This window comes from Octopus bimaculoides, chromosome 9, assembly GCF_046866305.1.
Source record: "Octopus bimaculoides isolate indiv1 chromosome 9, ASM4686630v1, whole genome shotgun sequence".
NCBI classification, from domain to species: domain Eukaryota; kingdom Metazoa; phylum Mollusca; class Cephalopoda; order Octopoda; family Octopodidae; genus Octopus; species Octopus bimaculoides.
In genome coordinates, this window is record NC_142936.1 from 35,369,855 (window position 1) to 35,381,289 (window position 11,435).

The window sequence follows — 11,435 nt, forward strand, 5'->3', positions numbered from 1 at the left end:
TGGTTGTATTTTGTCAGATAAACCAAAATAAACTTGCTCAAAGATAAAACTCCAGTTTCTGTAGCAAAATTTTTAAACAACTTTGAAGTACCTTGTTTCTTTAACCCTGTAGCATTCAGATTATTCTGTCAAATGAAATTATTTATTCACATTGCTTTCAATTAATCATGCATTATCTTGTAGTTTTTAGATTTTAAGATTTCAATGATGTGTTCACAATGACATTGTAGTGTAAGTGTGAGAGGTCAGATATGGCTGATTTAAATGCTAAAAGGTTAAAGAACTCTATCTAAACCACTCCATAGAGAATAGCAATGATTATGTGGGAATAGAGATTGGAAAGTACAGAAAAGAATTTTAAAATAGAAAGAATGGTTGATTTTTATATACTAAGAGCTGCAAGAGGACAAAATGTACATAGAAGACATGACCTAACAGAATAATAAAAAAAAAAAGGTAAAAGAATAGAGAGGTTTGGAAGGACTTTTGAGTTAGGAAAAGCTGCAAATGGGAAGAGAAAAAAGAAAAGGGCAGAGGGAAAGGAGATTAATTTAAGACCTTCAAATACTACGTCATCTTCTAAATTTGGTGGTGGTGGTGGTGGTGGCAGGTCTGTGGAGAAAAATACAAATATCGCATCAAAAGACAGTGCTAAATTTGAAGAAATAACAAAATGGGAGGCAAGTTGAAAGAAAAAAAAAACATAACATAAAATAAACAGTTCTATATATATATATAAATCATGCAAATAAAATGAACACAAGCTTTACAACAAAAAACAAATTTTACAACAATGACAAAAAAAACCTACAAATTTTACAAATAAAAGTAATATTTGTAATTATTTGAATTTTCTACAAACTAATAATAGCCGACTGGAATTGGTTGTACTGACATATAATAGACACAAACTTTTCATGTAAGTAATAACCTTTTATAACCTTTTGAAATGAAATTTTCAAAATGTTAAAAAGTATTAAATCTAACAAAGCAAAGCTATCAGTGTTAGAAGAAATATTTTATAGTAGAAAGATTATCAAAATAAAATCTAATTTCTTCATTTTCCTTCTCTACAACATAAATGTCACACTAAACACAGCAAGTAACTCTAAACAAAGCTCAAGTGAAACCCACAATGCTCTACTAATTTAGAGTAGTATGAAAATCAGGTATGAAAATTGATCAATGATTTCACAAATGAAATGATGAAAGATAAAGATGAAAGTCTGTTCTATAACCAAGGCATGGAAAAATATTTGATGATGACCTCGGATTATATTCAACATTCATTCACCTTAATACAACAATTGTGAGATCCTAACTGAGATTTGAACTAAAGTTTTCAGATTTTCCCGGTCAAGAGTCATTACCTAATATATGTTTCATACAAAGAAGAGTCACCATAGAAGTTATTAATGCCTGTGTGAATATGGTTCGGCCAATCAGCACTGGGTTACTTATTTATGGCTGGTGTAACTTTGCTCTAAGTTGAATTTTCTCACCTTTAAATAACTTGACCAAGAAGGTTTTAGAATCTATTTGGTGGGAAAACTTGCATACTTCCTAGGAGCCACACCTGGTCTATATTGCCCCACCCCATACAATAGTCACTCATCATCTTCTGGCAAATTCAATTTAATCAGAGTGCTACATCAGGATTTGTATGGGTCAGTTATTTCTTATCTCTCTTACCTTTCTTATTCACAGACCTTAACTAGTAGTGTCACTTAACAATATTCATTATATACAATGATTCATATGCCCTTTCACAATATTAATTTATTGAATGTACATATGTAAATACAGTGCAGTGTTAAATAAAATATTTTGAAACTCAAATGAATCTTTCTGTGCTTACTGTCAACACATGCAACCTAACAGCCTGCCAGATGTGAGATCAGCTGGAAGAGATAAAACTAACAATCACACTAAAATGATTTAATATAAAATGATATAAAATGATTTTATGGGAATAAATAAACAAAGAAACAAAAAGGTTGATTTTTTGCTCAACATTATTACTATTGTAAAAGGTATAATTGAAACGCCAACAAATACCTAGGTACTGAACTCTGATTTTAAAAAAGTAATGAAATTAAAAGTGAGATTCCTAAATGTTATATCTAGTGATAGAGTAAATAGATATAATCATTATAAGCAACAACTCCTTACTTGAATGGAACATGATACCACAAAACTTGACTTTGAAATGATTTAACAGATCCTATCAGATGGTGCTTTTAAATTAAACATGGCTTGGGTCAATCTTCGGCTGAAACATATTTGATTAATATGTAAGAGACAGACAACACTACTGACAGAGTAAATTTTTTTTTTTTTTTTTGGTTGAACAAAAAATAAATTTAGTGAAGAATATTCTCATAACATTGCTAAACTTTCATAATGCATCAGAATGAATATAAAGCTAAAATAATTACAAGATTAAAAAAATTGCATAAGAAAACATAAGTTCCTACCTATTGCTCCCTGAGGCAGCATTTGAGGGGGTATGTGAATTCCTTGTGCCATGTTGGGAGAAGAAGGAGTGTGACCACCACTTGCTGTTTGGGGAGTTGGCATTGGCCGTGTCATACCCACAGGTGGAGCCGTTTGACCCTGACCACCACTCATGACAGCAGATGTGGCTGCATACCCACTCCCATCTCTTCCGCCACGGCCTCCACCACTTCCACGGCCTCCACCTCCCCCACCACCTTGCATAGCATAGTTGGGAGCATAATGGGAGGGCACAGACGGAGGCGCCACCGGCGGGGCTGGAGTACGGTAGTGGGAAGCACCCTGTGACCGACCTAGCGTACCACATGCACGGACTGTTGGTGGGGTTGGTGGTTTGGATGTAGGGGCTTGAGTGGAAGTCCCACTGCTCATAGAAGCACTACGACCTGACCGTGGATTCAAAGTCTGCACCTGCAAAAGAAACAAATAAAGAAAAATTGAGAAAATTGCATAAACTGCCTGCCAAGAACACTTTCTCTCAGAACTCTTGGATTATTTTCTATCCTATCTTTGATAAAGGAAAAATTTCCTGAAATAAAATAGGATTATTAAACAACTTATGTAGAGTGATACAATATCATGTACTTGCCTTTATTTAATGGCATCACTTTACATATTTTGCTTAACTTCTCACTTGCATTGCTTAAAGGTCTGCTTAAAAATATTTTCAAAGTATCAAAACTTTCACAATTAATGTTTAAAAAAAATACAAATTGATATGTACCAATTTTTAGCAAACACTCCAACAGAGACTTATACTACAGGCCAGGGCCAGTGTGTGCCCTGTGAGTGAATTTGGTTGACAGAAACTATGAAGTTTGTCACACATACACATGTATATATGTGTATGTGTGTAACCCCCACCTCCACCATTTGTCAAACAGAGCTAGTTTGTTTATGTCCCCATATTTAGCAGTTCAGCAAAAAAATGAGGAAGATGGAATAAGTACAAGAATTTTTTTAAAAATAAATACTGGGGTTGATATGTTTTACTAAACCCTTCGCGGCAGTGCCCCAGCATGGCTGCAGTCCAATGATTGGAAGAAATGAAAGGTTCAAAAAGGAATAAATATATAGATAGACAATTTAATCTGAGATCACATGACAAAATATACTGCTATTGAGGTAGATTTGGTAGGCTCATACACAAAACTATTTAAATCAAGGAATAAAAATGTGAACACAATAGCGTGCCTATTTGGAAAAGCCGAACTCTAATGCATGAAATCATGCTAAATACTTAAATTTCTTTCAATTTCAAATGACAAATACCACTTTAAAAAGCTAATAATATGTGTGTGCGCATTTGCGCATATCTATCTATATATGTATATATATATATTTATATAGATAGGGTGATAAATTGAATATTAATTCAATTTAAAACCAAGTGGCCTAGCATATAAAAAAATCTGAAAATTCAGAAAACATTTTATTACACGTGTATAAGGGATGACCACTAGGTGGATATCCAATATGCTAGAAAGAGGTCATCAACGACCCAACCACAAAGAAAAATAATGTTCTCCAGAAAAAATTTCGCAATTTTTCTTTGTGGTTGGGTTGTTAATGACCTCTTTCTAGCATGTATGTATATATATATATATATATATATATATATATATATATATATATATATATATATATATAGTATACAGATATATATATATGTATACATATATATATATATGTATACATATATATACATATATACATATATATACATATATACATATATATATATATGTATACATATATATATATATGTATACATATATATACATATATACATATATATACATATATACATATATATATATATGTATACATATATATACATATATATATATACATACATATATATATATACATACATATATATATATGTATATATACATATATAAACATGTATATATACATATATAAACTGGCACCCATGCCAACCTCTCCTTCATTGGACACTAAACTCTGCTTGCGAAGACCTGTTGGGGCAAGTGAAATCGAAATTGAACCATACACGATGACTGGTTACCGCGCCAGTGGAGCACTAACAGCACTGTCGAGCGTGTTCATTGCCGGAGCAGCTGTCTGGCTTCCGTGCTTGTGGCCTGTAAATAGCACCATTAGAGCGTAATCGTTACCAGCGTTGCCTTCTAGCACTTGTGCTGGTGGCATGTTAGAAAATCATTCAAGCGAGGTCATTGCCAATGCCGCTGGACTGGCTCCCGTGCAGGTGGCACGTAAAAAACACCTTTTTGAGTGTGGCCATGCCAGTACCGTGTGACTGGCCCATCGGCGCATACTGGCTTCATTCCTTGTGAGCCTACACATGTCCTCAGCAGTCACAACCCAAGTTTCACTGCCATGAAGCATGGCTGTTCATACACATGCGTCATACAGTCTGCCTTTCACTCTGAATGAGAGGCCCCTTGTCACCAGCAGAGGTAAGAGCTCTCTGAACTTTACCCAGGCTATTCTTATTCTAGTAGCTACACTTTCAGCGCACCCTCCCCCCACTACTAACTTGGTCACCTAGATAGTGGAAGCTATCAACTAAGTCTAGTTTTTCTCCATGGAATGTGGCTAAAGTTCTTTTCTGGACATTTTCAGTGTTTATTGCTCCTGAACATCTGCCACATTCAAAAGCTAACTTCCTAGTTAACCTTCCCTTGATATTGCTGCACCTCTTATGTGTTCATAGCTTGCACTGGGTACATCTTATAGAGTTTCTACCTATGCCTTTTCTACAGATCGAGCAAGGTCATCTAACTGAAGGGGTTTGCGTTTTGTCTACCTTCCTACTTATTAGGACTTTGGTTTTAGCTAGGTCGACTCTAAGGCCCTTCGATTCTAGTCCTTGCTTTCACACCTGAAACTTCTCCTCTAGTTCTGATAGTGACTCAGCCATTAGTGCAAGGTCATCAGCATAGAGGAGCTCCCAGGGGCATCCTGTCTTGAATTCCTCTGTTATCGCCTGGAGGTCTATGATAAATAGGAAGGGGCTCAGGACTGAACCTTGGTAGACTCCTACCACTACCCGGAATTCTTCACTGTACTCGTTGCCAACCCTCACCTTACTGACAGCGTCTCTGTACATGGCTCGCACAGCTCTCACTAACCATTCTTCTATCCCTAGTTTTCTCATTGACCACCAGATAAGGGATCGGGGGAGCCTACAAAGGCTTTCTCTCTGTCAACGAAAGACAGGTACAGAGATTTATCTTTGGCTAGGTATTTCTCCTGCAGCTGTCTTAGCATCAGTGTTGCTTTTCCCTGGCACAAACCCAAACTGCATCTCTCCCTAATTAGTTGGGCTATGACCCTCTCCGTGACTTTCATTACCTGATCTAACAACTTGATACCTCTGTAATTATTTGTATCTAAAGCATCACCTTTACCTTTGTAGCAGTTGACTATGGTGCTGCTACACCAGTCATTGGGTATGACTCCTTCGTCTATCACCTGGTTAACAATACAGGTGACTAGGCTATAGCTGACACTGCCAGATATTTTGAGTATCTCTGCAGTGATTCCTGATGCGCCGAGAGCTTTCCCTGTCTTCATACTCTTAATTGCTTTATCTACCATGATACTGTCAACTTGGATAGCTAGTCCCTCTGTTGGGTCGACATTCGGCAGTCTCTCTTTCTCCCATTCATCCTCTTTATTGAGCAACCTTTCGTAGTGGCGTCTCCATACCTCTCTCTTTACAGCCTTGTTTAGTGCAAGCGTACCATCATCCATGTGAACACATTTCTCTCCTACGACATCCCCATTCTCTCTCACACACTGTCTTGCAACACGAAATACCTCATGTCTTTGGTCCTCACGGCACAGAACATTGGCAAATTTTTTCTTATCTGCTTCCCCTAAACCTGTTACTGAGCTTCCCTTCTGGCAGTCTGATACAATTCCCTGCTACCACCGTTCTTCCAAGCCTGTTTCTTTTGTCTAATAGCCCTGTCTACAACATTGTTCCAACACCATGTTATTTTGGGTCGAGAGGGGACTTTGCACCATCCACAGATCTGGTCAGTGGCCCTCAGCAGGTTGTCCCGTAGAAACGTCCAGTTGTCTTCTACATCATGTGAAGCTACATGCCCTTCTATTTCATCAAAGACTTTGAGTAATAAGTCTCTAAATCTCTGTCCATTCGCAGGATTTTTGAACTTCCAGACCCTTTTCCTGCAAGCTGGTCGTCTTCTGGGCAACCACTTAGCCCTGATCCTGAAGTCACTAACTACTAGTCTATGTTGTGGGGCACATAAAAAAAAAACAGAACTTATCCATATTTTTTCATTTTTACTTTGCTAAATGATTTTACTACTATTTGAAAATAATATGTATTCTTGTTTTTTATATTATTCATTTGATTTTTTTAAAGATTATTTGTAATAGATAACTTATTTAACATTAAATTATTTAGAAGTTAGAGTATCGTTTCAACATAATATAAGACTTCGAATTGAATAGGGTTGAAATATTTTCGATTATTTTTGATTAATAATATTTGAATAATAATTAATCTTTATTGTTTATAATATCGTTAAAGGTTTTTTTTATTAAAACTCAGACTATAAAAAGTTTAATCTTTCATTCATAATAATTTTTTTCATATTTTTATTTTTATCTCTACGTTTGTAGAAATAAGTATTCTTGCATTTTTCTATTATTCAATTGATTTTTAATGATAATTAAATAAACGTTTTTAGTCTTAAATAGTCTAGCTTTAACTATTACACCAGTTAAATATGTACTAATATTATCTTTATTATTATTTTAACCTTAAACTTCGTTCAAATTGTATTTAAAACGATAATAATTTATGTAAGCTGGTTTTTGCATATAATATACATGTTAGCATATATTATAATGGATGTAGGGAAGATTATGGAATGTTTATTATTTTGACATTTTTAATAATATTTTTCTATCTTTATAAAATAAGTATTTTATATAAATTCATTTGGTACTTATTGTTGGTTGATATATACATTTATTTATTATTATTATTGTTGTATTTAGAACTGACGATTAGCTGTATTTTTGAATAGAATTTATTTTCGATAATTTTAATTGATTTTTATCGATTTATATTTCCTTTCTATTTGAAAATTAGTTATAAAACACGTGTAGTCATTTTATAATCTTTATCTTATGATATTTACTTTGTATTATATTATACTCATTTATTGTGCTTTTAATTATTAATTTTTCTATATGTGACAGTGGATTTTCATCGATGAGTTCATGAACCTTGGTTCTTTTCCCTAAAACTATATATTTATATATATTTTACTCTGTAAAGCTCAATTTAATTTTAATCTTTTATAAATTGATTTTAATTGAGTTTTTACCTGTAATTTTGGATTTTGTCCCTAATATATATATATATATATATATATATATATATATATATCTGTATCTATCTATGTATATCTTACAGCTTGTCAACCAAATTCATTCATAAGGCTTTTGTTGGCTCAGGGCTATAGTAGAAGACACTTGTTCAAAGTGCCATGTAGTGAGACTGAACCCAAGAATATGTGATTGAGAACCAAACTTCTTAACTACACAACCATACCTGTACCTCTTAATACAATTAGAAATTCAAGACATTTATTCATTTGAATCAAATCTTAGTAAAGTTGACGCAATGGCAAAATGCTTGTATAGGTATCACAAATAGTGGCATAAACGGACTGTTTTAAGTTTGATTTCTGACTATGTTGCTTGTGTTTTATTGCAGTTGCACAGTTGAATAATATAAGACAAGTTTGTAATATGAAACAATAAAAGTGTGACTTCAATGAACAAAACAATCTTTATCATGAAATTAACATGCAGGTGGCTGAGCACTCCACAGACATGTATATCCTTATCGTAATTTTCAGGGAAATTCAGCGTAACACAGAACGTGACATGGTTGACCCTTTGAAATACAGGTACCTTTGATTTTTGCCAGCTGAATGGACTGGAGCAATGTGGAATAAAGCATCTTGCTCAAGAACACAGTATACCACAAGGTATTCAACTCACAACCTTATGATCGTGAGCCAAATACCCTAACCACTAAGCCATGAATATGATAGATGCAACTGAAGGAAACCCTTCATATACGTGTGTGTGTGTGTCTTCTTGTCTTGATATCACATGATGGTTGTGAGTGTCACTATAATATAAGCAGTATCATTTGCTTTAAATTTTCCTTGCTGTGGAAAGAGGCAAGGATTGGCAACCACAGAAAATTTGCTTCAACAAATTCCATCTGATCCATGCAAGCATGGAAAAATGGATATTAAAACAATGATTATGATGACAATCTCCATCAAATATAAAACCTCATAGCACAATAGCTGGGAGACCTTAGCAGTAGTAATAATAGTTAGTGTTCAGACAAGGAAACAAAAACTGTGTTGTACATATACCAGAGTAAGGGCTAATAATTTGAAAGAGATTGCAATCCCATATCATGATCAAAAGGTTCCGTTAAGAAGGTTACTGATGTGAATGAACATATTTCATGTACTTTAATATTAAATTTTGTAAAAGATGGTATAATTAGTTATTGGTTTCCTTGTCCAAGTACTGGATTAGTGCGTTTATGATGAGGGAATGTCTGTGCAAAATAGCTGTGTGGTTAACAAATTTTACTTCACAATCACATAATTCCAGGTGAAATCTCACTGCATTAGGCAAGCAGTTTCCACTATAACCTGAGGTTGACCTTCATCAACATCATTTTAATATCCTCTTTTGCATGCTTGCATGGATCAGATGGTGTTTACTGAAATACATTTTCTATGGCTGGATGCCTTTCCTCTCATCAACCTTCATGTTTCCAAGTAAGGTCATTTTTCCCCATAGATAGACATTGTTTAAGCCAAATATTAGAAATAAATGACACAGCGTGTATGACAATGGAACACATTTGTGACTATCATGCAATGTCAAGACAAGGGGACATAAACATACATGCATGCATACATATATGTTTCTGTGTGCTTCATTAAAAACATGACTGCATTTAAGTTACATCTTTTTGTAATTTAGATTCTTCATATTTTACTTTTTTTTCACAGATGATTGAAACAGTAAAGTTCCTAAATTCATATTCAAATGTTTCTAAACCTTTAGTGTCATTTTCAAGAATTGAAACGACAGTGTGTGTGTGTGTGTGTGTGTGTATGTGTGCATGCACACACACAAGTCTTTTTGAGTTCCTCTCTACCAAATCCACTCGCAAAGTTTTGGTTGGTCTACAGCTTTAGTAAAAGGCATTTGCCTAAAGTGCCATACAGTGGAACTGAACCCGAAACTATGTAGCTGTGAAGCAAACTTCACCACACTGCAAAGCTTGCACCATCTGAGTGGAATTTGGTAGTTAAGAACACTGAAGATGCTTGTTATGTGTGTGTGCGTTTTATCAATATATATCAGTGGGAAACTGAGAAAATAGTTCTTCATAAATGAAATTCCTTGAGATATTTGTTCTATGCAGTTACAGACACTCCCTGGTCACTATTGCCTTCAGAAATGCCCTGAACTGCTTCATTAGAAAGATGCAAAATACTATTATTTACCAATTTTGATATAAAATGAAATGAGTAAAATAAAGTCAAGTGGAAAAATATTACAAGGAATGTTTGTTTGAAAGCACCAGTTTATGAATTTTTCTAAATGTTTATGTCTTTCACTAATACGCAACACTGAGACTCACACATGTAATACAGTCTTTCACACTGCCAACTGAATTCTCATTCATGAAGAATTGATCAACCCAAAGTACCATTCAGTGGGAATGAACCTGGTATCATATAGTTGTGGAGCAAATGTTTTAGCCACACAGCCATGAATGTAATCAAATTCATAAAATAAATCCTATGCAAATATCCCATTTTGTCAACTCTAAGACAGCAGGATAAAGACATGCATAACCTTAAAGAAAGAACTTTAGATAAAAATGTATGTTTTACCTTCATGCCATGTCCAATGTCATCTAAAGTACCATAGTCTATAGGTTTGGCAATATATTTCATAGGACGTTCTACTTGCTCTGGAAATATGATTCCATTCTTTACACCGGGCGGACGAGTAGCGTTGCGGTTTGCAGTCAGAACACCAATTTCCCTCCGAGCAACTTTTTCTTTGTGAATCATAACCATCTGAAATTAATTACAGAATTTAAAACGTTAACTAAGTACTACTAGTAATGCATGATTCAAAACAACCTCACCACTTACATAAGGCTAGTGTTCTTGAGGTTAGCATTTGTAAGTTGTAAAGCTATTAACAAGATTAATGTAGACAAAATTGCAGATCCATTAGGGATAGCTCAACATGAGGCTCTGTAGATATGTTTGTTGTTAGTTAACTAGCTACAGTGAAAGTATAAAGTAAGGAGGAAGATCAAAAATCTTATATCAGTTGGCAACGAAGTATTTTTATCTATATAGAAGACTGTGTGAAGTGAAATGCAGCATGGCATTCAGCTACAGGCACTGAATATGAAAGATTTGTGAAGATTGGAGCAAGCAGGAATGGTAGTTGTAGAGAGTGAATAGTTTTTATAAACATAAGCAAATGTTTACAGGAGCAACATTGTACATAAAATGGATTTAAAAATTAGGAGGATGATAAGTATGCCTTTTCGAAAATAGCTGTCCCTCCACCTTCATATACATGTGAAGTCTTGATGAAGTCAGAGAGTGTGAGACCTATTTTTTTATAATGATAATTGACCTCTTTTCATAGCCATATTTCTGATAAAATACACTCTTTTGTTTTGATTAATGAAAACTTCACAAAAATAACTTCAAATGAAATTCCAATGGAAAGTTTTGATTTAACTCAGTTTAAAACAAAGTTTGTATCACTGAAGTAGAGGTGATCTTAGATGGGATAGTATCAAAAGAATT

At 34.3% G+C, this 11,435-nt stretch overlaps 1 protein-coding gene across 2 annotated transcripts in view; it reads right to left on the reverse strand.

The window, feature by feature from the left end:
• Positions 1–367: 367 nt before the first annotated feature.
• LOC106874292 (abl interactor 2) overlaps positions 368–11,435 on the reverse strand; it is a 31,574-nt gene continuing 20,506 nt past the window's right edge. Inside the window, exons 3-5 of one of the 2 annotated variants that reach the window (XM_052970614.2) lie at positions 10,494–10,682; positions 2,478–2,928; positions 368–612 (exon numbers count right to left, since the gene is read on the reverse strand). In XM_052970614.2, coding sequence (XP_052826574.2) covers positions 383–612; positions 2,478–2,928; positions 10,494–10,682 — 870 coding nt within the window. In that variant the 3' untranslated portion in view covers positions 368–382. Of the gene's footprint in view, positions 613–2,177; positions 2,273–2,477; positions 2,929–10,493; positions 10,683–11,435 lie in introns of those variants that run through there. The other variant, XM_014921968.3, reaches the window with a different exon arrangement.